Below are 25,402 nucleotides of genomic sequence, written 5' to 3'. Positions count from 1 at the left end.
CATATTTTCCGTTGGAGATCAATAAAAATGTTTTTCCTCTTTTATTAGAATATGGAAAAAAGATAGAGTCATTTCTTTTTTATTCTTTTTAACACACTTAGATGTTGGAAGGGTAGAGCATCTAAAGGCATTCTATTAGTCATCTCTTATATAATCACTATTTTTATGTCACTTACAACACGGACAGAAGCACCAAACACCTTAGGGGGCAAGTTCTTACGGAAACGAGCCTTGACAACACCGTTAGTACCGTGAGTACGAGCAATACGACCCCAGATGACACGGATCTTGGAACCGTTGATTTCACGTTGAGCACGGTAAACGTAGGCAACACGCTTACCGAGGTAGAATTGAGCATCCTTGGTGGTTTGGACACCTTCAACTTGAATGAGAGAGGTGTTGGGGTTTTGGTTACGCTTAGCACGTTCGAAACCCAAAACACGGCCCTTGCTGTAAAGACTACATTTAAAGTATTAATCCAATGAACCTCTAGATCCTAATCCATAAGCTATAATCAGCACACATCTCTCTCTCTCTCTCTTTCTTTCTTTCTTTCTTTCTTCTTTCTACTTTCTACTTTCCTCTCTCTCTTTTCTTTGTCTTTTTGTTTATATATGTTGCTTCATGACGTTTCTATACTATGGTATGTCGCACTTCATTAGACAATGTTGAATCGACATGCAAAAATGGCATTGTCTCTTTGTCTATTCATTATTGTCAAGAAAGAAAGAAAGGAGATACTAGTGTTGTTGGCTTCTATGTGATCCTATAGCAAATGGATGGATGGATGGTTAAAGGATGGCTTACCGATCGGATCCCATGTCTAACTATATATGAGGAAAGAGAAAGGACTTTTCCGGATGGCGGCTTCTTTAGGATATTCTTTAGCTCTTTTTTTTTGGTTTAAACTCTTTGGTTACACAGCCAATCAACGTCTTCTATTTAAAATTCCGCTCATGTCATCTTTTTGAAAGCATTTGAACTTAAAGTATTGGCTCAATAGCCAAGCATCTGTCAAAAGATGACTAGGAATGACTTATTCAATGTGCACAGATTTGAAGAGTGAATTTCTTATTTGCTTTATTAGGGATAAGACAAACTTTTTTGACGCTTTCCTTGATCTTAGACCTTGGCTTACAAAGTATGAGCTCAATAACACCCTTTTCTCATATTGCTCCAAAAATGATCATTGTAATTCTACTGTTTGAAGGCACAAGAGATAGAACAGACATGTCTTTCTTGAACCAACCAAGGCTCCTGCGAATAGACATGTTGAAGTCTTCCCCATTGATAAAGACATAATTTTGGTCCCAATCTATGCTACTGTCATTCAGCCATGCTAACACTCTTCTTCAAAGTAATTTGGGTCTTTCTTGTTGCCATTGCAGGCTTCAGCTTCTTAAAGGCCAACGAGACACAAGGAATAAGATACTTGTAAAGGCTTGACTTTATAACGACAAATAAAAAGTATAAAGTTGATAGTTTATTTGGTCTACCTTAATAACCTGTTGGTAACTTCTTTAGTTTACAACTTACTTTCATGAGAGACAATTTTTACTTACCCTTTTTTATTGAACAACGCAAGAAATCGAAGCAGCTCTAAATTACTAAAACTGACGCTTGTTTTTGAAGTACTACGAACACTTTCTTTAGACAGAAGTGTTTGCATTGTTGCTGGTAGAATGCAATCCAGTAGTAGCTCTTTTATGTGTTGGTATATACAGCTATTTTTACATATTATGTGCCATAGAGCCATTAGCTCTGTGTCAGTATATCAATGTCAATCTATCACACATCAGCGCAAAAGGAGGTGATGATATAGTGTCCATCCAGTTTATATTTCAGTTTTTATTCCCTTAAAGATATCGATCCTAAAATATACATGATCAGTATTCTATTTCTCATCAATAAATCAGCACTTCTTGACTGAGCATAAAGTGCGATAAGACTGTTACGATAAAGGACTTCGTAAGGCCGTCTGGATGCATGCAGTTCTTATACTTAAAAAAACTGAATCCCGTTTTTTTGTGCTTTGAATTGTGTTATCAATGGATAGAGTATTAATAAAGAAAGCCAAATAAGAAAAACAAAGTCCTGCTAAGTGTATCATAATAAAGTAAATTAAAGAGATGTTTGTAAAAACTAAAAGTATCTTTTATATGTATATAATGAAGCGATTCTCTTTCATATCTCTTAATGTATATATTGAAGTAATAATTTAACTTATATGTTTATGTGTTAGACTATCATCAACTTTTCTACTTTTATTTCTAAATTAAGCAGAGGAAATCCATATAGTAAAATCATATATACTTTATGGCCACTAAATAACCTTTAATTCCATTTAGCAAATTACACATTTAACATTCTCAATCCGTGGCTTCTTTGAGCATCTAGCTTATTATATGATCTTAATTTATAAATTAGCTTTCCTAACGGCTCATTTTTGAAAGACCTGATAAGCATAATAGTATTACCTGTAGATTGGCAGCCCACTGCAAGTGCGAGCGTTTCTCAAGATAAAACATCATTTCTGCCTTCTAACTTCCTTTTTTTGAATTTCCTATGTTTGAGCATACATAAAAGAATATATAGATGTAACAATATAGCAAGTTTTGAAAAAGTCAAAAAATTGTCATTTTGGCCTTATAAATTCCTTGGTAAAAGTTTATATTTTATTTATATGGTTATGAAGACTGAGTCTTATAGGGTAAATGTCTAACCATCAGTTTAAAGAAAGGAGAGTGCAAAAAAGAAAAAAACTATAAAATTATAAAAATATAGAAAAAAGGACAGGGAACATAGACGATGGAGTACTATAGTGTAAAAGATAAAAAAGAAAAAACAGAAAAAAAAAGGTGCATAATAGGCGTAGAAACGTGATCGGATGAAGGAGAGAATCAGCTGCTTATCTGTACTGGATAAAGCGAGGGTATTAGCCAAAGGAGGAAAATCATACCAGAGGTATCTTTTTCTTTGTTTGAGAAAGCCTTGTCGGGAAGATCCACGAGTTCAATTTCAAGCGAGAGTTGACAAATGGTTAGCCACCAATTTGACCATCGTGTGTAGCGGTCAAGTCTTTGAGCTTGTAGGCTTGGAGGGTGTGATATTCTAGGCAACTGATTCAGGACATAATCAATTGGGTTAGGCTGTATATCCGTTGGTAATCGCAAGCGTTCAGCAGCGCGCATGCAACTGAGTACATGTCTTAAAATCCCTTTTACGAAATCTTCAATTTTCACTGTTTTGCAATTGTTATTGATAGAGACATTTTAGACATAACATGCCCTCTTATGAACTGTTTCTCTGGGTCTATAAGACACACTCATAGCATTAGATTTACAAAAGTACTATAAAAAGTGTACACTACAGCTCAAGAACAGAAGAAACGTTTTTGGATGATAGCTCATTATCTTAATAGCAAATATACTGCGTTCTTTACATCATCCAATACTCTTTGTTAATATCTACCAATTCTGTTAATGTACTTTCTTAATAATTCCTCGTTTTTAGACACTTTTAGTCCATTGTTTCTTTTGAATTTCATTTTTCTGGTTTTGGTTTTTGACATGCGAATCTAATTTAAAGCCATAATGTCTTTAAGGGATACTTCACTTACGCCAAGCTTTGAAACATGTCAACTTTTTTTATTTTGTTTTACAATGCTCTTTCTGGCAATAAGAAAATAATGCACAAGACGATTATATATTTATACATATTTAATAACAATATCTTGTTCTTCTTTTTCTTCAGGCAACAAGATGCCGTAGCCTGCACCTTTCACTGGCTTTTGAATGTCGATGTCAACAAACTGAAAGAGGCTTGGTGAGGTTTCTTCACCCATCATCATCTTGAGCTCATTTTGTTCATGACTCTCTTTCATCTTTTTCAGAACACAAGCAGTTTTTTTTATCATTGTCTGTGTAAAATAAAACATTAGCTAACTACGACATTTCCTTTATCTGTCTTTTTTTTTTCTATTGTCACCTTCAAGCACCAAAAAAGATTGCCTAATGCAATTACATGGCTGTTTACAGGCGTTTTGGCGACATACACTTTCTTCAGTACATACATTTTCTGGGAACAAAGCTCCAGAGACCAAAGATGAATAGCGTCATCTAAAGAAAGAAATGATATTTCAAATGAGCAAAAACTAGTAAGCCATGATATACTACGTACGTCGAGCATGGATGAACAGAATGCTCAATTCTTGAGCAACCTTGAATGATGCTTTGTGATATTTCTTGAAGGCAGCATTAAACATAGTTAATACGCCAAATGCGCCCTTGACATGATCATAGCCATATTTGCATTTGTCACCAAAAAGATAGCAACCAGAAGACTCCAGAAGACAGATCTCGTTGTCATTCTCATCAAGAATACATGCATCTGCTCTATATTCTTCTTTTGAGGCTTTTAAAATATATTCCCCAGCAACAAAGTTCATATCCCCAGCAGCAAGACTCATCAATGGCCAAAGGACAAACAAGTTATAGTTGACTTCAGATTTTTTAATACAGCAGCCACATCCTTCTTCTTGAACAAAGTAATACTAAACGCATATTTTCAGTAAACACAAATTGTACATAGTGGTATGAAACCATGAATATACTTGCATAATTAGAAATAATTCTTGTAAAAATTCTTTGCTTTCTTCTCCTTCATTATCGTCATCATTGTCTTCAGGATTAACAACAGCTTTTCTTGCTGCTTTCCAATTTTTCTAAAAAAAAAAAATGTTCTGTCAGAATAATAAAAAGGTAAAAAGCGATTGAATATGCTTACAGGTAAAGGTTTTAGTGCTTCAAGCACAGCAAGACTATACTCTGGATGCTGCTTAAAAAGATTGTTTATTGCGACAGTTGCGGTATCCAAGTGATCATAGAGTTGTTGAGGGATACTTGGCTTACATTTGATGGAGTAGCCACACTCAATCACATGATACTTCTCAGGGCTCATAAATGTAGTTTTTTTTTTACCAAAAATCATGGCAACAACAACAGCATTTTAAAAACTGACGCCAAGCATCCCATAGATCTTCTTCACTTTCAACTTGCCAGCTGTCAGCGTCTTCCACATGATCAACCTAATACTCATGAGATACCGAAAAAAAAGCTATGAATGTTTAAAAATTACCTTCTGTCTTTTGGATCCATCTACTTTTTCAGGGTTAGACCTGTTATGTAAAGCAGTATAATCATTTTTATATCACCTTCTTTAGCTCCGGAAATCACGTTTACAATGATGGTACCGTTATTGCTGAGCGCAGAGCCTTGGTTGCTGAACACAGTTGATGGCAGAGCATCATTATTCTTGCGCTTATTGGCCTTTATTTAAAAATTGCGATAGGTTAGTTTATATTGTATATTGATAGAGACAAGACTATACCTTCATACTGCTAATTAGTTGCCCAGCACGTCTACGCGATGTTCGATCCATGGATTCTGATTGACAAATGTTTTCTAAATCATTTTTAAATTTGAACATAGCTTCCGATATGGAAACCTTATGATTTTTAGCTAAAAGAAAGGCATGAAACTTGTTGTGAACATATATGAATTCATATGCATAGATCAATACATGATGATCATGGCAAAAAACCAGATCACATCTATGGCAATTGAAAGATAACATTTCTTGGAGAAATAAAAACCTATATAAGTTTTAACGGACTTTCTCTGTGTTCTTGCCTTTTCTCTTATTGAAAAAAAATCAAGTTTAGATCTGATTCTTACAAATGATCTCTTTGAGCATACATCTTTCTCTTTTCATATTCATTGTAACCTGGACATTGCCGTTAACTTTGAAGTGTTTGAATGAGTTTGACATTTTAAAGAATACGATAAGAACAATAATAAATATGAAAACAGAGAAAAATGCTTGCTGCGCGCGAATAGTTTTTCCGTTTGGTGTACTCTGTTATTTACTTGAGAGTGCGCAGCAAGCATTTTTCTCTGTTTTCATATTTATTATTGTTCTTATCGTATTCTTTAAAATGTCAAACTCATTCAAACACTTCAAAGTTAACGGCAATGTCCAGGTTACAATGAATATGAAAAGAGAAAGATGTATGCTCAAAGAGATCATTTGTAAGAATCAGATCTAAACTTGATTTTTTTTAGCTCAAAGCCCACAATTATCGAACTCATCGGTTTCTTCCGTAAAACGATATAAGAAAATAAATCACTTTATGGGCAGGGGACAGAAGGAGTGGAAACCAAAAGAGGAAGTAAGTGGGCGTATAAATATTTATAATTAAAGAACGCCTAACCAATATGTTAAGCTTTTCGTCGAAAACATAAATGTCAGAGGTGCTCAAGAGATTTAGAAAGCAGTCGATAGCTGAAGCTGACAAAAACAATGATATAAATTGCTTAAGAATCCTGTGAGTATCCAAAGAGCCATCCCCTACCTTTCTTCGCACACTAATTTCCATTGGGCCAAATCTTACCAACCTAGTTCTCTATCCCACATTTTCCCAATCAATAAGTTTGATTCCAAAAAATGTATTAAAAAATATTTTGACTCTGATACTCGCAATATCTTAAAGTCACTATCTGGAGGCATGAAGCCCAAAATAATTCGTGCACCTGCCAAGGCAGTTATATACTGTAAGAAAGAAGCCGATGTATGTTGCATTAGTTCAAACGACTAGTTTTCTTTGACACTGTTTTCAATTAGGAAGAAGAGAATGATGATGATGATAGTGGGGAAGAAGAGAAGGAAGATGAAGAAAAAGAAGTCATGCTGAGTATGGTCAAAGACCTCGTCAAGAACATGAAAGAATACCGCGCTTCTGCTGCCAATAATTCAGAAGCTTCATTCACTGACAAGTACTTAACACCAGTAATTCAAAGAGTACTTTTGAAAAATACTAGTGAAGAACTATACTATACTTTGTGAGTGTATACCCAATTTTCTTTTTTTTAACTGTACTAACCGCAGAGAATAATCCTTACGGATAGGATCGACAAGCCTTGCAAGAATAAAAAGAAGCCAGATTCAATGTTTGGAACTAGAGTCAGAAACAAAGAGATTTTCTTCTTTTTTATTGAGATTAAGAGACCTGAAGCAACAAGCAAATATCAGCTAGAAGACGACTATGCTAAGCTGATGAAGCTGATGAAAGGTTCTCTAGATGATCAGTTATGTCTTGGAGTAAAAGACCCTTTATCTCTTGGTCTGCTAGTTGAAGGTATACTCTCACTTTGTCTTTTGTGTCTTAAAAGAAGAACAAAATGTCTAATGCAGATACTTTGTAGGCTTCAAATGCACCCTGTTCCAAATGAGGCTTCCTGCTGATGGAATATACATGCCTATGGCATTTGAACGCTTCTCTTTGGTTGAAGAACTTCACCAACTGGTACATTTACCTTCAATTGTCGAAGCTCTATACTATGTTAAGGTATTGACTGTAAACAAACGAATGCTAGTAGCAGTAAATTAACGTGCTCTATACAGTGCGAGCTTGCGAAGCTTATTGAAAAAGTAAACCAGCAAAGAAAAAGAGAAGACAAGCGAGCCGGGAAAGAGCGTGTGCACCTTTCTTTTGAAACCAGATTCGTGGCAAAGAACAATAAACAGTTTATGTTTTTGTATTTATATGCTATAAAACTATTAAAAATAGAGTATTCTTTGTTCAATATGCTGCTCATACTCGAAAATAAATGAGCCAAGTTGGCTGGGATTCTTAGACTTTTCGTGGGATATCTCTCCAATTTCTTAGTAATGTTTTCGCCAACAGTTTTTCCTTGTTAAAATGTAAAAAGGAAAAATTGTATTACTGAATAGTACAAAGGTTTCTTTATACCTCTGCATGAAGATTACACTAAATGTAAAAAGAAAGAAAAAGAGACGGAGACTCAATGCGCTGCAGTAACCTCCCTTACCTTCCTTTATGTATATTATTAAAAAAGTCATTCATGGTTCTTTCACCTAACAAGCCAACCCACAACATGAAATCCTCCAAAGGGCGTCGTAACAACGATAATTTACCCAGAACTTGGTCGCAAGTAGCGGCTAGAACTATTGTGTCTGCTAACCAGTCGTCATCATTGGCTGCCACAGCTTCATCTGCACGCACTTCTGGTTCTTCCCAGTCGAAGTATGCTAGTACCAACACTCTTTCTTCAGGCACTATTACGCCTTATATTGTCGGTTTAGAGAAAGATAGTGTATTGATTGATATCACCAATATTCGTGATGTGAATGGCCTTAAACAGTTTCTTGGGTCACTTAATACCCATGAAGAGTATTATTTCTTTGGCACTTTACTTGTTGAGCGCAAGTATTTGCAGAGACGTTTTATTGAAATTTGCTGGGACACCAACTCAGAAGTATACAATAAGTTGATCAACACCGGTTTGCAGATGGAAAATAATAATATTATCAAAGGTTACTGCAGTTTGTCCCAGAATGCGAAAATTGCTCGAGTTAAGGTTGAACGACTCCCCTTGATTCATCCTTCAACTCTCCGCGAGCAAATGACCAAACGTTTTTCCCACTTTGGTGAAGTCCTAGATCTGGGATTTCATATGGACGGTGCTGTATTTTTCGGCCAGGGCTACGTCGTTCTCGACCTGAACAATCCTCACAAGACTGAGCCTGAGCAACTTGGTCGAGTAGTGGATTGGCCCGAACTTCTGCTTACGTGGGATGAAATGCCCCAATTTTGTCGTTTTTGTCAAAAATCCGATCATTGTCGAGCAGATTGCATGGAACTCATTAATACTCGTCGCTGTTATGATTGCAATGAGCGTGGTCATATCAGCCGTGATTGTCCTCGTCGTAAACATGGATCAGGCCACCCTCCTAATAAGCGTATTGGGATTACAAAAGACAACGCTAATAGATCAGGCTCCAACCTGCCCAATGAGCAACTGGCACAAAGTGTGAAGCCTAAGCAAAGTGTCTCTCCTGCTGCATTGACTACCGTTCCTCTTAGTCAAATAGCAACCGAGACTATTCAAACACTTTCAAACGATATTACAGTAGTCGAGCATGAATTGATGGATCATGAAATGAAAGAGCAAGGAGATAGTGAAGTAGAAATCATTGACTCCGATGGAGAGGATGATGATGAATATCCTCAAAACATTCCAAGCAATAATCCAACCCAAGAGGCTTTGGACTTAGAAAGGTTTATCCAGGAGCGTAAAAAGATCAAATTTAATCATGACGATGAGAGACATAGAATGGTGCCTAATCATAATACAGGTGGATCAACAGGTACCTCTCCTGACTTTTAATAAGATAACCTATGCCTAATGACTCTATGCAAATTGCCACCCTTAATTGTCGTGGCCTTACGAAAACTTCAGATCCTTACAAACAATCCTTATTCATCCGCTTTCTACGTTCAACTAAATATGACATTCTATGCTTACAGGAAACACACGCATCTACAGTTAATATACAGAAGCAGCTCAATCTCAAGTTCCAGACTAAATCCAGTCTTTGGACAGAACATTGCGGCATTGTTTCTCTAAAATCTCACTACAAAATTACAGCACATCCCACCATCAATTCTACCAATGGCCGCTTTCTCTTAGCGCCTATCGCTCATGCCTCTGAACCTTCCATTCCTTTTATGTATATCCTCAATATTTATGCTCCTGCTCATCGTAGTAGTCGATCCACATTCTTTTGCACGTTATCTTCCAATCAACCATTAATGTCACATTTACAGTCAACGTCTTTGCCTATTATTATTGCTGGCGACTTCAACTATGACATTTACCGTAAATCCAACATTGATACGTGCTGGAATGATCTACTTCTTACTTCATTCCAGGATTGTTTTCAAAGTGATCCTCTTCCTACATTTGTTAGTACCACTGGTAGTCGCAAACATATTGACTATATATTTTGCGCTCTACCTCATGCTGACAATGTAATTTCTATGACTCAAAATTTTGTCAACTACAGTTGGACTGACCATGCCTTGCTTTCTATCAACTATCAACTGGTGCACACTCCAGCTGGACCTGGTCCTTGGAAAGGTAATCCTAATCTTGCTCGACTATCTGCATATAGAAAAGGTTCGACAACACATATTGAGCAATACATGGATAACATCAACCGTTTGGATCCTGATTGCCCTTCAGTTCAAACTATTTGGGATGAATTGAAAGAACAAGTCAAAGTTTTTACTCGATCCTTCCAGATCGAGCGTAACAACTGGCGATCCAAATCTCTGAAAAAGCTTCAATCCAAACGCAACATAATCTTACGAGATCATAAAAATACATCTATTTTATCATCTCTTTTGCCAAAGGTTGGAAAAATGATTACTATTTTGCAGGATGAATCTGCCGAAATAGAACATCTCAAAGCAGGCAAATTTTGGCGAGAAAAAGGTGAACAATCTCCTGGTCTTCTCAAAAAACTTGCACAAGATAGGTCTACACAGCGAACAATACCAAAGCTCTTTAATCCCAATTCTAGACGATTGGTTACTAATACAGAAGGGAAAATAAAGATGATGGTTGCCTTCTATAAGGCGCTATATCGTCTTGACAAGATCCAATCCTCTGATGTCAATACGCTTTTACAACGTACCAACAGCCAATGACTTACTAAAGAGCAAGCATCTACCCTTAAAAGTCTTATCACTTGGCTAGAGATATCGAAAGCAAGTAGACGCTCACCTCGTCAGAGTAGCCCTGGTAGCGATGGTTTGCCATACGAAATTCTAGGTATTTTACTTCGTGTTCCTTGTTTAAGGCAGCTGGTTCTACAAGTATACAATGATGCCTTAGCTCATTCTTTACTCCCGAAATCATGGCTGCTATCACTTATGACTCTTTTGCCTAAGAAAGGTGATCTAACGCGGGCAGAGAACTATCGTCCTCCAGTTGGTGAATACAGATAACAAGATCTTAACTCGGATAATCAACCACAGGATTATGACAGTAGTTGCTACACTTATCAATAGACATCAGCTAGGCTTCATGCCTGGTAGATATATTGCTAAACATGGCTTGCTCACCCAAATAATCATGGAAAATGCAGCAACAAACTACCGCCGACCAGACAAAGACCTTGGCATTCTTTTAGACCAAGAAAAGGCCTATGATCGTGTCAACCTTGACTATCTCAAGCAAGTGTTGTTACACTTTGGTTTTCCAAAGACCCTGGTTGTCAGCACTATTACCTTGTTTAGAAATAATTCCATTTGTATCAACATCAATGGTTGGCTCTCTAAGCAGTTGGTTCCAAAGCGTCGAGACCTCAAACAAGGTGACCCACTCTCTTGTATTTTGTACAATTTTGCCTTAGAGCCACTTCTCCAGTCAATATTGAATGACACTCAATTTTCTGGCTATCGCTTCAAGCATAATGATTTTAGTCAAGCTATTACCTTACCTGCTATCAAATTGCTTAGTTATGCTGATGACACTTTAGTTTTTCTTCATAATATCCGTGACCTTCGCAGAATGCAGTTTTACTTGCAGACCTACAGTAAAGCATCCAATGCCAAGATTAACTACCATAAAGTGCGAGCAATCTCTCTCTCTGGCCACAATCTAGATGATAAATGGCTGACTACTCTACAAGCCATTGACATTCCCAAGATATGGTGCCGTACAGATGCTGAACCCATTATCTATTTAGGTTTTCCCCTTATCCAATCCTTGGACCAGCGCGCTCACTTTTTTTCGTCCCTCACTCGATTACTGACTCAACTGGCGGATATTCATGCCTCACGCAATCTTTCTGTTGTTGGTAGAGCTACAGTTGCCAGTTCGCTTTTATTGTCTAAATGCTGGTATATTTTACGGGTGATCCCTACCACTCAAGCAATCCTTAATACCATTCGAACTGTCATTACTTCTTTTGCCAACCGGCAAATCTTTCCTCGCATTAGTTGGCAAAGTGGCATGGTGGCCTTGGCATTCTTGACTTGTTTTCTCAGCAGAAATCACTGTATTACCATTGGCTTCATCCTTTTTTGTGTCCTCAAGCTGAACGTTCTCTAATACAAGACTTTCTAGCAGCACATATCCGTGCTTTGCTTCAGACTGAACATCTGTTCTTGGGTCTGCTCTTTCCTCGTTCTCGCCCAGGCCAACTCAGGCAATTGGCAAGTAATAGTGTCACAATGTGCTGCCAGACAATGGATGCTATTCCTAGGAAACAGTACTCATACATGCCAAACTCTATCGAATGCCTTTTACTGCCATTACGCTCAATTGTTTTGCCATCTGACACCTTTGACTTGCCTCTCAAGTTACGCAAAGTAGCCGTTTCCTATCTATATGAGTACCATCCACAGGGTCACTATTCGGCACCTATACCAGTTTCTTCCTTTCCCTTGGATATCCGTCGTAGTGTTAGAAAATACCTTCAAGCAGTGAAACAGAGTCATTGTCAACTGGAACCATTCTTTGGCCAATGCCTTATTCGTACTTCATTAGGCTTATACAATCCTGTGCATATTCCTGCAATCCAGCGGTCTCTTGGTTTCTTTTCTTTTGTGCGTATGTTGAAACTGCCTTTTGACAATGAAAATTTCGTTACCCTCAAAAATGGTGGCTATACTTTCCGTAAGGTCATCACACAAGCTGCCTTTTCTAATATCATTGCCCGGCAAGAAGTTTCTTCTGCGGCTTGGAAGTACTTTTGGCGCATACCTATCACAACATCGCAGAGAAACGTGATGTATCGATTTCTGACTCACAAGATTCCCACTCGCTTACTTCTATCCAAGGTTTTTCCTGCTCGCTTCCCTACTGCTGCCTGCATTTTGTGTGGTGATCAGGAGACTGTGTACCATTTCTTCTTTCGCTGCCCCCAAAAATTTCCGTTCTGGGATGCTTTGATCAGGGAATTTCTGTGGCCAGGCACCTCTCTGAATCTAGTCTCTGATGCACTTGCATCTTTCAATTTTTCTCGGATTCAGTCTCAAACTAACTGTCCTCTTTCAGTAGCCATGGTAACATTGATCGGTCTCTCTGAGATCTGGAAGGACCATTGGGCCTTTACCATGCAGAACCAACCATTCCATTATTAAAATGTAGTATTATTTATTTAGTTTTGTTAGTTATTCGCTCAGAAACTGTATTATTTGATACAACAGTGAAAATAAATCAAAAGGAAGGTTTGGTCTTAGGCTAACATTTGCTAATAAAGGATTGTTTCAAAGATTTCTTTATTGTTATTTAGACAAATAAAATTTAAAATGAAAAGAGAATGGTAGAGATTCAAATATAGAAAATCATAAATATACTGAAGAGGTGACATTATGAACTTTTTAATGATGTTCCTTTCCATAGTCTTTGCCATGATCCCAGTCCTTGCCATGGTGGTGGTTGTCCCAGTCCTTGCCATGGTGGTGGTTGTCCCAGTCCTTGCCGTGGTGGTGGTTGTCCCAGTCCTTGTCGTGGTGGTGCTTGTCCCAGTCTTTTCCATGTTCATCATAGCCTCTCTTGTGATGATCTTTGCCATGATCCCAGTCCTTGCCATGGTGGTGGTTGTCCCAGTCCTTGCCATGGTGGTGGTTGTCCCAGTCCTTGCCATGGTGGTGGTTGTCCCAGTCCTTGTCGTGGTGGTGGTTGTCCCAGTCCTTGTCGTGGTGGTCCTTGTCCCAATCTTTGCCGTGGTGGTGGTTGTCCCAGTCCTTGTCGTGGTGGTCCTTGTCCCAGTCTTTTTCATGTTCATCATAACCTCGCTTATGATGATTCTTCTTATTGTAAGAGCAGCTCCAGTTGTGAGAACGGCAGTCACCAGAATCGTGAGGCTTCCAGCAAGAGACAGAGTCATAACCATTCTTGTTACAGTGGTAACCTTTACCAGTCATGTCATGATGGAATCTATCGCGGTTCCAAGTACCATACTTGTTACAAGCCTTGTCATTGCACTTGTAAACACAACGTCCTTTATCGCTATGGGTATAGTAGCAAGCGTCTTCACTATAGCCCAAGACCAAGGTAGCAGCAGCAGATAAAGCCAAAAGTGTAGCAGTAAATTTAACCATTGTGGTAATTGAATGTCGTTTGAATGGAGGAAGCTATTGGCCTTTATATATCTTTTTGTTTTTTCGAGGCTAATGTCTCATGGTCAAGTAGAAACGATTGACTAAAAATAACGATTGGGCTTGATTCAAGTATTTTCCCTTCATACTGAGCACGATGTACATATTCCTTTGATATCAAAAGACTATTCAAAGTCGCATGGTTGGTCGGACTGAGGGGAAGAAACCAAGCAAATCACAATGTTTAGACTCACCACCTAAAAAAAAATAGCTACAGCAATCATGGTGTAGGCACATGATTCTCTTTAGGGCTTGGAAGGTTTGCTTTGTCACCTTTTTTCTGTTGCCTAAGCAGCGCACTATTTGACTCTGTAAACACATGTGAACCAACCTATTGTTTATTTTGTATAGACTAAAAGGCATTGTTTATCATATGTCTAAAAATACAATGCGTAGAAATTAAAAATAAATGTCATTGAACGATGTGTTTATGATGACAGGTTTTGGCCACTTTTTTTTATGGTCAGTGAAACCAACTTTTTATTTTTAAACCTGGTAAAATAAGTTCTTGGTAACAACATGTCATTCTAAATGAAGAACAAAAAAAAAAAGAAGGTTCTTTCTTTTTCGACTATCTTGAAAGTACATAATGACCATAAAGTCAATTCAACAATTATCACAGTATCTGTAGAAACCTGGGTTGATGCATTGTATAATCAGGCACAATGATCGATGCTAATCCTGAATGAGATTTGGTGCTTATTTGTCTTATTAGTCATGTCTTGGTTTATTATTCATATCGAATGCTTGACGTTTCAATCCCCCCCTCCTATCATTTTTCATGTTTATGCAAATAAATATCGCGCGCAAATAAGTAATTGTGTTTTCCGTTTGGCTATGGATGAACTAAAAGGCTTTTTTTTTGGGTGCGCAAAGACAAGTTTTTTAAGATTTCAGTAGCGTCATCATGCTCAGTTTATTATTCAAGAATGGTCTCGTCGCTCCTGCAAATCTTTTCGAAAAGCCATGCCTGTCATGACTAATTTTCTAAAGTTTTCATTCAATCTGCCTCGAGTTCCTCCATTTTCTGTTGGTGAAGCCATTGTAGGAGACAGACTGCTGTTAGACGATTTGTTAAAGTTAGAAGCAGCTGTAGATGCCATAGTTGTTAGCGATGTCGTAATAGAAGATGGTATAGCTGCCGTAACACTAGATGAAGGCATAGAGACCAGAGATTCTGCTGGTACAAATCTGGAGTTTTCTACAAGATTATCATGATATGCAAGTCTCTTATGGAACATGTCTATCAGTGAATTTTGGTCCTGTTTCTTGATACCCTTGAGATCGAGTAGTCGAGTGAAATTGCCAACATGCTTATCACCAATAAGCAATAGATAATTCTCGACATAACCTTCAGCAGGTTCTATAGGAGACATGGCTGTCTTGAGAATGGCTTCAACCTTGGCAATGCCTTTATTCACAATGCGGCTGTACCTAAAAATGGACGATTTAAGATGACGCTTTTTGAGAGCTGGTTACTTACGCATTAGGTAGGACTGTGTTTCCTTCTATGGATGGGATATCCAGCAAAAATGTCTTGATAGAGTGTGTGTCTAACAGTAACTGTTCTGCACCTATCTCAGATATAGGCTTGCATTTGAATATTTGTATTAGATATTTAGTGATAAAGATCCTATATATTGCATGGTAAATACATAATAAAACGCTTGCTAAGCTTACTCTGCAAATCTGTCATTGAATGTTCTGTAATAACGTCGATTGGCAATGATTTTTCCAACCACAGTGATGTTTCTTTTGATGATGTCCAGCATTTGGCTGACATAATCAGATTGATCTCCAACCGTATCCATTGTTCCCCAGGCAAGTTTTGTCATTTGTGTCATTTGTAGCTCAATGGATCGTTCCAAATTCTTGATGATGGCATCTATGCAAGAAGAAATAGCCCTGAAGCAAGACCATAAGCACAAGACATATATATATATATATATATATATATATTTGCTTACCTCATAAAGTTCTCTTTGACAGCTTCAAAATTGACTTTGTCAGCATACTCATCATCGACTGTTTCTTTTAGTTTTTCTTCTAATTGTGAAGATGTGATACAGCAATAATCAGCTGTGTTTAGTGCTAGACTGGCAAAGCGGAAATGAGACAAAGAGACAGGCTTCTTTTCATGTCTTGCTAATCCACCCAATAAAATCTGACTGCAGTAAGAATCCAAGTGCTTAGCAAACAATTGGCATAAATCAAACAATGCTTTTCCAGTCGAAAACTTGGATGTCTGTGTCAATGTTTCTCGATAGAAATAAAATAGATCTGTACTTGAAGGCAAGACTGCCATACTGCCATCATCTTCTTCCTCTGCTTTAGCATCCGATTGACCATACGAGTCAATCATGGAAGCAATTGTTCTGTTCATTATGTTTATACCCGTATTGTGTACTAGATTACTTACGCATCTTCCGCATTGATATAAATGTATAAATAGGGCTGAAAGGCAGCTGATATCTTTTTCTCGAAATTGAATGTGTTTTCGTCTTTTTGCTTTACATAAGCAAGATCAGTTATTTTGCTTAGAAAGTATCATCTTACATATCGCTTTGTCAATTGACCTTCAAATTCAATAGTCAGCTGTAGAGCACGTAAAAGGTCTTTGACATCAGGTAGTTCATTCTTCATGATCAAGTCTAAATCAGACCTAACAAAAAACCATAAGTTAACATATAAGAATGAATCAAGCGTACTTTGTATAGTCACAAAACTTGCTGCCTACTCTTCCACTCACTGCCCAAGTAGATGGAAATATGTCTACATGTTCATCATCACATACTTTTAAGATACGCTTCAAGAAAGCATAACGTCGAGAGACATTGTCTAATTGAGCAACTTCTTCATGAAGTCTAAATATCTGTCTATAATTCACTAATTGAAGATCAACATAGCGTTTGATAATCTTTTCTCTAGACCATTTTATAAATAAATACGTACTTGTATCATTCAACTTGCCTTGTTTGATCACCCAAGACATTCGCCACTAGACATGCGTCATGCAGAATCCAAGGCTGTCCAACCAATTGACCCTCTTGATTAAATCTACCTTCTATCAGTGAATGTATAACATACGCTTTTGTTTACCCATTTTCTAATTCACTAACAACACAATTTTCTAACTCATTTTTTAAATTAGCTATTCTATCAGACAATTGTGCAATTTGAGGCACACTTTTGAATGATTTGAAATGTTGCATTAATTGAAGTACAGCCTAATATCAAGATAAGTAACAAAGTAAGTAGCATATACTTTACTTGAAGCAATTGAGCACTCTCTTTATACTGTTTATTTCTTGACATAGAGTCCAACTGATCTACAGCAGTGACAAGCATCTGTAGTCGCTTTAATACAGTCACTGAGTGTGTTAAATGTCGTTTTGCATAATCTAATGATTTGACATCTTGTGTGATTTCTTGTACCATGGATTCTGATTGTGCTGCTTTTAATTTGATATCTTGAATCTTCTTGAAGAGTTCCTGTTGATTGTTTCAATATATATATATATATATATATATACACACTGTGATATACACATCTACCTGGATAGCTTGTTTTGCCTTGTTCAAGTCTTTATTGCCTTCAGAAGCATCTTTATCAAACTGTGTGTCTGTAAGACGTTCTGTTTCTCGACTCATCTCGGTCATCTTTGTCTCTAACTTTTCAAGTACTCCATCAACAGAAGCAAGTGACTTTTCTACTAGACAGTTAAACACAATGATGTTGTGTATTCAATCTTACCTGTAGGAAATAGTTTATTAATATACTCAGTGCAATCAAAATCAGGTGAATCAAGAGGATGTTTTACATTCAAGATGGAAAGTGCCTTTGTCTCTAGCTGACGCGATACTTTTACAGTGGTATCTTGGTTCATTTTTTTTTTTTAAAAAAAAAAGAAAATAATAGATTCGGGAATAGAATATTTTTATTTTATCCTGCATGTTCAACAGTAACAGTGACAAGTTTACCATCCACAATGGTTGTCTTGAATTGTTCAGGCACAGGTCTTTCTTTGTACTCTACATCTTCATTCTCTGTTCCTTCAGGTACAAGGACATTCAAAGAAGTAGATTTAGCAGACAAGATTTCAACACCTAAACAGTCTTTTGACAAATAGATTTCACCACCATCACATTTATCAACAGCAATGGTAGGCACAACCTTAAAGACTTGCAAAGCAAATGATTTTGAATTCACCACATCCACTGTAGCCACAGTCGAATCAACAGCAATACCACATTTTGTACATGAATCAATTGTGACTGCATTGACTTTGCCCTTGATGCGAATGGTCGAGTTTTTACAGTTGTAGATATAGACAGCTTGATTGATGGCTGTTTCTTCAATCACAACCTGATGGTTGTTTTCATGGTTTTCAACGACCCATTTATTGGCTTCCAAGGATGTCTTGGCTGCTTTCTTGAGGGTGTATTTATCAGGCTTGTTGGGTGTAGGAGGACCTTGACGCTTAGGCGAAGTAGGTGCAGCGGCACGCAAACTAGGGTTCTTGTGTGTCATTTCGCTCTTGTCAACCTTACGTAAATTGGCTGTGACACTGGCGCCCTTGTTGATTTCGGCAAAGACAGCAGCAGCACCTGTAGCAGCAACAGGTTTGGTGTTCTCATCCTCTTCAATGACCATGGGTGGTGGTGGGGGAGGAGGGGGAGGAGGGCCACCTGAAGTTGAAGGAGCAGCAGCAGTAGGGGTTTCCTTTTTAACAGACGTCTTTCCAATAAACGAGTCTGGTTTTTCACCCTTGGCATTCCAAGTAAGACCTGTAGGGAAGTTTTCTTTTACATAGATAGCTAAACTTTCAAGCAAAGCTAAGAAAGCATGAGACCATTCCACATGTTTGGGTTCCCTACATTATCAGTCATCCATCCATACGTATCTCACTTACTTTTCTTTCCATTCTTTTACAACGCGGTTAGAATAGAATTGAGCAGCATCTTTCATGTCACGAATAAAAGGGACAGGCGTAGGTTCCTTTTTAGATAATATAGACGATCAGTCTCATGCCATACGAATGTGGTATGCGTACTTACACAAGTAAACCAACCCAGGGCAGGAATACCTTCAGCCACGGTGCTCAAATGATTAAACATTGGACTAGGACGATTTGCGTCCTTGATTTCAATGATGCTGCCTAATGACTTCTGAATAGGTTCCAAAATCTTCATAAAAGTAGGTGATGTCATATCAGGCTTTTGGGCAAGAGCAGACATATGGATAATGTCTCTTTCAGCATCCACGGCTTGTTTGACAAGTAAAGCCTATCCGCCGATATAAGTTTCAAATGTTGACGTCGTGATTTTGACTTACTTGTTCAGCGACAACATCACCGAGTTCTTGGGACAAAGCGATGTATTTCTCAAGGGAAGCGTTGATAGCAGCATCATGTTTCTCAACAGCAGCAGATGTTTCTTCGCTACCACTTGTAGCACTGCTATTATCACTACTACTGCTACCAGAAGCAGCAGTCGTAGTAGTAGTAGCAGCAGCAGCAGTAGTAGTAGTATTAGCGGGAGCAACTGCTTTAGGTGAGGAAGGTGAGTGAGCAGCAACAGCCGAGGCAGAAGAAGAAGACATAGCCAGATCCTCAAGACGCGTAGTAGCAACCTCCAGTCGTTTAATGAGGTTGGCTAGTGAGTGAAATTCAGACATGATTCTTTACAGATGAAAAGAAAGAAGAAAGAAGAAAGCGTCATTGGCGGCCATTGAATTCATTAAATGCTTTCCATAAACTGCCATCATTTATTTATGTCAGCAAATGCATTCTAAATTTGGCATGATTTATGTTTGTCAAGCTTGTTTCCTCAAACTATAAATTCAGTTGATTTTCTTTGTTTGTTTCTTTCTTTTTTTCTCTCTCTTATTAACATGTCTAACAAAACCATATTGACTGAACATGCTGTCGAGTAAGTAATGAAAACAAATCCATCCTTCATTGACTTTTGTTTAGTCCTATTGTCAGCATGAATGAAGAAAGAGCCAAAGCCAATTTTGATGTTCGATCCTTGACTTATTTAATGGACGGAGGAGAACGCAATACATTGGTAAATTTAATACGTTTTGAAACAAAAAAAAAAAAAAAAAAAAAACTTATGTTAACTAGTTAAACGAGAAAATCATGCTTGAATTGGAGCGAGACTCTCTTTTCAAAATGGACGATATACATGACATTTCAAAAGAAGAACTTCGTGAACGCACCATGGAAAAAGTAAAGTAAAAAAAAAAAAAAAACTCTTTCTTGACACGACTTATACCTTGTTAGTTTCGCAGCATGCTATATCATCTTCAAAATGAATCTGTTGAAACATTCAAGCGACGCATGTCCATTGTCAGTATTGTTGATCCTGGATTCTGGACTCGATTTGGTGTTCATTGTAAGTGCCCTTCATTTATGCTGGCTGTGTATATCTTATCGTCCATGGTTAGATGGTTTGTTTGTGGGTGCTTTACAGAGCAATGCAACACCTGGCCAATTAGGCTATTGGTTTGAAAAAGGTGCACTTGGACTCAACCATTTCATTGGCTGCTTTGCCATGACAGAACTCGGTCATGGCTCCAATGTACCTGGATTAGAGACTACAGCTATCTTTGATGAAGCAGCAGATCAGTTCATTCTTCATACACCTACTTTAACAGCCACAAAATGGTGGATTGGAGGTGCTGCTCATTCAGCTACGCATGCTGCTGTGTTTGCTCAATTGATTGTGCATGGTAAACGATATGGTACAAAATGCTTTGTGGTCGCCTTAAGAGATCCCAAAACATATCAACTTTTGCCTGGTATTACCATTGGTGATATTGGTAAAAAAATGGCAAGTAAAGTGCATGTTACGGCCTCTTAAAACTTACTTTGCTTCCTAGGGAAGAGATGGTATTGATAATGGCTGGATTCAATTTACCCATGTCAGGATTCCTAGAGGCCATATGCTCCAAAAACATACCAAAGTCTCTCGCACAGGCCAAGTCAAAGAACCTAAATTACAACAATTGGTAAGGAATCATTAGAAGGTCATCTTATCTTATCTGATTTAGACTTATGGTGCTCTGCTACAAGGAAGAGTTACCATGGTAGCCGACAGTGGCCATTTCTCAAAAAAGGCACTTTCGATTGCTATACGTTATGCTGCTGTTCGACGTCAGTTTGCCAGTTCACATGCCAATGGGATTGAAACCAAACTCTTAGACTATCCTATCCATCAACGCCGTCTGATGCCTTTACTTGCCCAAACATTTGCTATGCTTTTTACGGGTACTGAAATGACAGACATGTACAATATCATGATGTCTCATTTAGATGGAGCAAAAGAAGGTGATGAAGATCTTGAAGGCGTGATAGAGATGCTGAAAGAAACGCATGCCACCAGTGCTGGTCTCAAAGCCTTCTGTACCTGGCATTGTCTTAACATCATTGAACAATGCAGACAGTCCTGTGGGGGCCATGGGTATTCTGCCTATACTGGGCTGGCTCAGATGTACCAAGATTTTGCTGTCCAATGTACTTGGGAAGGAGACAATACCATCTTGACACTTCAACTGGGTCGTTATTTAATCAACAGTTACCGTGAAGCATTGAGAGGCAAGCAACTTTCACCCGGTGTAGGCTATTTGAATCGTTTAGATGAACTTTTGCATACACAATGTCAAGTCAACCAATTGGAAGATATCTTATCACCCGAGATCATCATTGAAGGTTGGCAAGTGGTGTGTGCTCATAGCGTAAGAAAGGCAGGCATTGAATTTGAAGCATGTCTTGAACAAGGTATGGATATAGATGATGCTTATGAACACTGCTGTAAGTTGCCCTCCCTTTTTTTTAAAAGAAAAAAGATGTTTATCTAATCTCCTGTTGTATAGCTCAATCCCGTCTTTATGCTGCTAAACTTCATTCGTTTGGTTATCTTTTTCATCGTTTTGCAGACGGTGTGTCTAAAACTTCTGGTGATCTGTATGATATCTTAATTAAGGTCTGTTTGTTGTATGGTCTGTATTCCATTGAAGAAAATGCGGGTGCCTTTTTAGAGTATCAATACTTTACACCTCCTCAAATTGAGTTTGTTCGTTCTTCTGTCAATCGTTTATGCAAACAAGTACGAGATCAAGCAATTCCATTAGTGGATGCATTTAACTTGAGTGACTATGTGATCAACAGTCCTCTAGGCCGTCGTGATGGTAATGTCTATGTGCATTATTTTGATCAAGTCAAGCGCTCCAATCCTCAAGGCCAACATCCTTATTTTGACCGACTCATCAAGCCTTTGATTCAAAGAGAGATTGAAGGACTGGATGAAGATGAACAAGCAGGTTTAGAATCAGAATCAGATGAAGAATAAAAATAAGTTTATAAATACAAGGTATCAAAAGGGTGTGTCTAAATGTTGGTTGTATGGGTTGTGTTACTTTTGCTTTTCATCATGATGGGTGCTCCATCGGGTGTAGACATTTTACGTCTTGAGACTGCTTTTCTGTCTGCTGTGGCCGATCGACGTAATTTAGGCACAGCAGGTACTTGATTACCAGGCGCATGCTTTAACCAATCATAGGAGGGCACAGTGGCACTTTTGACAGCGGTAGGTATTGGACGATGTTCTGGTTCTGTCTTGATTCTGGATGTACTCACGGATGTTGTGATGGATCCAGTATCGACCGTCAGACCTTTTCCTTGAAAATGGGCTTGATATCTCTTTCTTTCAACCTGTGTCGAAACAGACTCAGCAGGTGAAGTAGGTCTTGAGGAGTGGCGTAAAGGTAATTGTTCTGCACTAAGGTAGTTCATAGTAGTCGTGTTTTCTTCACTCTCGTAGTCTTCTACCACAAAGGCATAACCGCCTTCTTCATCAGAAGGAATTGTGGGACTATCAGGTGACTGAACTGTCATGGCATATCGGTTTGTGTCCTCAATAGCATGATGGAAACCATATTCAATATGGCCTGTAATAGCAGAATTGTTATGTAGATCCTTATTGGCAAAAATAGCTTGTGCGTTATGAATCAAGTCCTCCAGAACACAATCTTTGGCCCATTCACCAGGGGATTGGGCATGATTCAGGTCTTGGAAAATGGCTGGCGTGAAAATCAAGGTCAAGTTGTTGGTTGTCATCTTGTTCTTTTCCACACATGCCTGAAGTCTAACAGGGTGATGAGTTACAGTGGATGATGTGAAGCCACTTACTTTGATAAATGATGAATCAAGACTTTGAGGGTATCGTAATTCGCTGGTTCTAGTTTAAGGAGTCGAGTCAAGAGATTCATTAAGCGTAATTCTTGATCAGGGATTTCTATGGAAGCCTTGTCAGTATTCCATTATGGCATAACTCTCTCTCTCTCTCTCTCTCTCTCTCTCTCTCTCTCTCTCTCTCTCTCTCTCTCTCTCTCTCTCTCTCTCTCTCTCTCTACCTACGTGAATAGACTAATCGATCTGTCAGTTTAAAGGGAAACAAGGGTGATTTGAGTTCTCTCAAGAAGATTTTGATGACAGAAGCAATACTAAACACATCTTCAGGCACATCATATTGACCAATAACCACTGCTTCTTCATCCATTTCAAATGCATGTTTGATCTTTTCCATATTGCTCTGTTTACCAGACACTCGATAAATACCTTCTTTTTCAATACCACCTAATCGTTCAATGGCTTCAATGCATTTCGTAATCAACAAAGGCGGTGATCTTCCTCTTTGTTGAGCATATTCTGTTAAGGAAGTACCAAAGATCAAATCTATTAACATTATTGTTATTATTTCCCCTGTATATATATATATTTATATATTTCTTACCTTTACAAACACCCACATGATGATTGTAATAGTAGATAGGCGAAGGCTTTGGGAATCGTTTAAGGGCCTTTGTAGAGTGATTGTTGAATAATTTAGATTCTTTCTCGATATCAATCTGTTCAACTTGACCAAGTAACTGAGTGATAGGTGATTGTCGCTGTTGTAACTGAGCCAAGTCTGCATCCAATGCTAACTGCAGCATCTTTTTCACTTTCTCAGACTTTTCTTTGAGTGCAGCTTGTACGTTATTCAAAATATGATGATTGGTGACATCAATTTTGATAGCCAATGTACTAATCTCACGTACCACATTACGATAATTTGCATCTCAATCTGGGTTTTAGTCTTACTTATTAAATGACTGTGTGTCTTGCAACCAACCTGCTTCACTCACTTCCACTTTTAGTTTAGCAAGCCGAATATTCTGCCTTGTTGGATCTTCTGGTTTATTGAGGTGTTTCTTCATGAATCGTTCAATACGACTACTTTGATGTGGATCATTCAGTCGAGCCATTCTGGTACGATCATCATCCATGCTCATCGCTCTCAAGTCGAATTCCTCGTCTTTGATTGACAGTTGTTTACTAAGGGGTATAAGTGCGGGTGATGGTGTCATCATAGGTGAAGCAACAGCAGTACCGGTCGATCGCTCAATGTCATCCCATTTTTGAACATAGACTTCGTGCATCTAAACAACATGGTACAACAACAAAAAAAAAAACTCAGTTTTGTTGTAGTACAGACCACTTACATTGGGTAACTTTCTTAGTCTTGCCATGATGTACTCCGCATTGGATTGATGCATCCATGCTCTGTTTTTATCATACGCTTTTTGTTGTTCATTCTAACCAAACATAAACATACATATATCACACACAAATCTATGGCTATGTATACTTACTCTAAACTGAATGAGTGTGTCGCATTGTTGTTTTAATGTATCAATATAATGTTCTTTGACTGGTCTTTGTTGGTCTGCTAAACCCACAAAATTCATAAAGTTTGTCTGAATCAAATTATGTTCACTTGGCATACAACATGCTTGAATATTGCTTGTCATGGCTGAGAGATCATCCAGATAACGTTGCTCTAGATTGATTCTGTATACAATAATAAGCCAAATGGACGTACAAGAGTAACAATTACCTCTGTCTCAAGTATTCTATAATATATTCTGTATCTCGAATAATCAAATTTGCTGTGATAGCATCAATTTCTTTGGAAGGCGCATAGACTAAATCATGCACGACTTTATCTTGTCCCTTAAAGACAATCTTGTGAAGGCTATTAGTTACTTTATGTCAGTGTTGTTTATTTACTTGTTCCTTGACTGTCTCTTGTTTCTTTGGTGTCTTCTTTAATGGTGTGCTCATGAGATGAAGAAAGAGAAAGAAAAGAGATGAGGAAAAGAGAAAGAGAAAAAAAAAGGCTATTTATGCTTCATTTGAACAAATCGGGAAATGTGTTGTTTGACAAGATTTATTTACACTAAACTTCTGAATTTTTTTTTTTATTTATTTATTTTTATTTTCAAGAACCAACAATACAAAACTGAGCTAAGGAACTTCT

At 37.9% G+C, this 25,402-nt stretch overlaps 8 protein-coding genes across 8 annotated transcripts; 3 read left to right on the top strand and 5 right to left on the bottom strand.

Moving 5' to 3' along the window:
• Positions 1 to 50: 50 nt before the first annotated feature.
• On the bottom strand, positions 51 to 831 carry B0P05DRAFT_544512 (ribosomal protein L35A). Its single transcript, XM_051578539.1, has 3 exons — positions 808 to 831; positions 177 to 459; positions 51 to 121 (listed from the first exon to the last, which is right to left on the bottom strand). The coding sequence occupies exons 1-3, from the start codon at positions 819 to 821 to the stop codon at positions 98 to 100; spliced, it is 321 nt and encodes a 106-aa protein (XP_051434212.1). The 5' UTR covers positions 822 to 831; the 3' UTR covers positions 51 to 97.
• A 2,711-nt stretch (positions 832 to 3,542) lies between these two features.
• B0P05DRAFT_638008 (uncharacterized protein) lies at positions 3,543 to 5,487 on the bottom strand (the record flags this gene model as incomplete). Its single annotated transcript, XM_051583674.1, has 9 exons — positions 3,543 to 3,919; positions 3,988 to 4,118; positions 4,180 to 4,552; positions 4,613 to 4,723; positions 4,786 to 4,900; positions 4,980 to 5,086; positions 5,137 to 5,159; positions 5,213 to 5,327; positions 5,389 to 5,487. The coding sequence occupies 9 exons, from the start codon at positions 5,485 to 5,487 to the stop codon at positions 3,710 to 3,712; spliced, it is 1,284 nt and encodes a 427-aa protein (XP_051434211.1). The 3' UTR covers positions 3,543 to 3,709.
• Positions 5,488 to 5,995: 508 nt separating this feature from the next.
• On the top strand, positions 5,996 to 7,671 carry B0P05DRAFT_572153 (uncharacterized protein; the record flags this gene model as incomplete). Its single annotated transcript, XM_051581421.1, has 8 exons — positions 5,996 to 6,089; positions 6,123 to 6,229; positions 6,312 to 6,385; positions 6,460 to 6,628; positions 6,682 to 6,899; positions 6,966 to 7,195; positions 7,263 to 7,405; positions 7,462 to 7,671. 8 exons carry the CDS (start codon positions 5,996 to 5,998, stop codon positions 7,669 to 7,671), a joined length of 1,245 nt encoding a protein of 414 aa, XP_051434210.1.
• A 5,780-nt stretch (positions 7,672 to 13,451) lies between these two features.
• Positions 13,452 to 14,005, top strand: B0P05DRAFT_544466 (uncharacterized protein). The gene has a single exon (XM_051578538.1). The coding sequence runs from the start codon at positions 13,655 to 13,657 to the stop codon at positions 13,946 to 13,948; it is 294 nt and encodes a 97-aa protein (XP_051434209.1). The 5' UTR covers positions 13,452 to 13,654; the 3' UTR covers positions 13,949 to 14,005.
• Positions 14,006 to 14,569: 564 nt separating this feature from the next.
• Positions 14,570 to 17,933, bottom strand: B0P05DRAFT_544455 (Vps53-like protein). The gene is made up of 12 exons (XM_051578537.1): positions 17,790 to 17,933; positions 17,573 to 17,745; positions 17,306 to 17,527; positions 17,135 to 17,262; positions 17,006 to 17,092; positions 16,744 to 16,959; positions 16,592 to 16,697; positions 16,455 to 16,543; positions 16,003 to 16,410; positions 15,716 to 15,940; positions 15,519 to 15,668; positions 14,570 to 15,469 (listed from the first exon to the last, which is right to left on the bottom strand). Exons 1-12 carry the CDS (start codon positions 17,920 to 17,922, stop codon positions 14,959 to 14,961), a joined length of 2,448 nt encoding a protein of 815 aa, XP_051434208.1. The 5' UTR covers positions 17,923 to 17,933; the 3' UTR covers positions 14,570 to 14,958.
• Positions 17,934 to 17,948: 15 nt separating this feature from the next.
• On the bottom strand, positions 17,949 to 19,739 carry B0P05DRAFT_544449 (adenylate cyclase associated N terminal-domain-containing protein). The gene is made up of 4 exons (XM_051578536.1): positions 19,371 to 19,739; positions 19,094 to 19,321; positions 18,949 to 19,034; positions 17,949 to 18,909 (listed from the first exon to the last, which is right to left on the bottom strand). The coding sequence occupies exons 1-4, from the start codon at positions 19,710 to 19,712 to the stop codon at positions 17,979 to 17,981; spliced, it is 1,587 nt and encodes a 528-aa protein (XP_051434207.1). The 5' UTR covers positions 19,713 to 19,739; the 3' UTR covers positions 17,949 to 17,978.
• Positions 19,740 to 19,872: 133 nt separating this feature from the next.
• On the top strand, positions 19,873 to 22,404 carry B0P05DRAFT_604249 (acyl-CoA dehydrogenase/oxidase C-terminal). The gene is made up of 8 exons (XM_051583317.1): positions 19,873 to 19,966; positions 20,011 to 20,104; positions 20,164 to 20,268; positions 20,323 to 20,434; positions 20,487 to 20,872; positions 20,922 to 21,050; positions 21,093 to 21,852; positions 21,915 to 22,404. Exons 1-8 carry the CDS (start codon positions 19,929 to 19,931, stop codon positions 22,388 to 22,390), a joined length of 2,100 nt encoding a protein of 699 aa, XP_051434206.1. The 5' UTR covers positions 19,873 to 19,928; the 3' UTR covers positions 22,391 to 22,404.
• A 1-nt stretch (position 22,405) lies between these two features.
• B0P05DRAFT_544439 (uncharacterized protein) lies at positions 22,406 to 25,254 on the bottom strand. The gene is made up of 9 exons (XM_051578535.1): positions 25,153 to 25,254; positions 24,980 to 25,107; positions 24,735 to 24,933; positions 24,585 to 24,677; positions 24,215 to 24,521; positions 23,834 to 24,160; positions 23,458 to 23,775; positions 23,230 to 23,335; positions 22,406 to 23,185 (listed from the first exon to the last, which is right to left on the bottom strand). Exons 1-9 carry the CDS (start codon positions 25,204 to 25,206, stop codon positions 22,429 to 22,431), a joined length of 2,289 nt encoding a protein of 762 aa, XP_051434205.1. The 5' UTR covers positions 25,207 to 25,254; the 3' UTR covers positions 22,406 to 22,428.
• Positions 25,255 to 25,402: the final 148 nt, after the last annotated feature.

The sequence above is a fragment of the Gilbertella persicaria genome, assembly GCF_025201335.1.
Source record: "Gilbertella persicaria strain CBS 190.32 chromosome Unknown B0P05scaffold_23, whole genome shotgun sequence".
Lineage (NCBI taxonomy): Eukaryota > Fungi > Mucoromycota > Mucoromycetes > Mucorales > Choanephoraceae > Gilbertella > Gilbertella persicaria.
The sequence above is the reverse complement of the archived record's forward strand: the minus strand, read 5'-3'. Positions and strand labels throughout refer to the sequence as shown.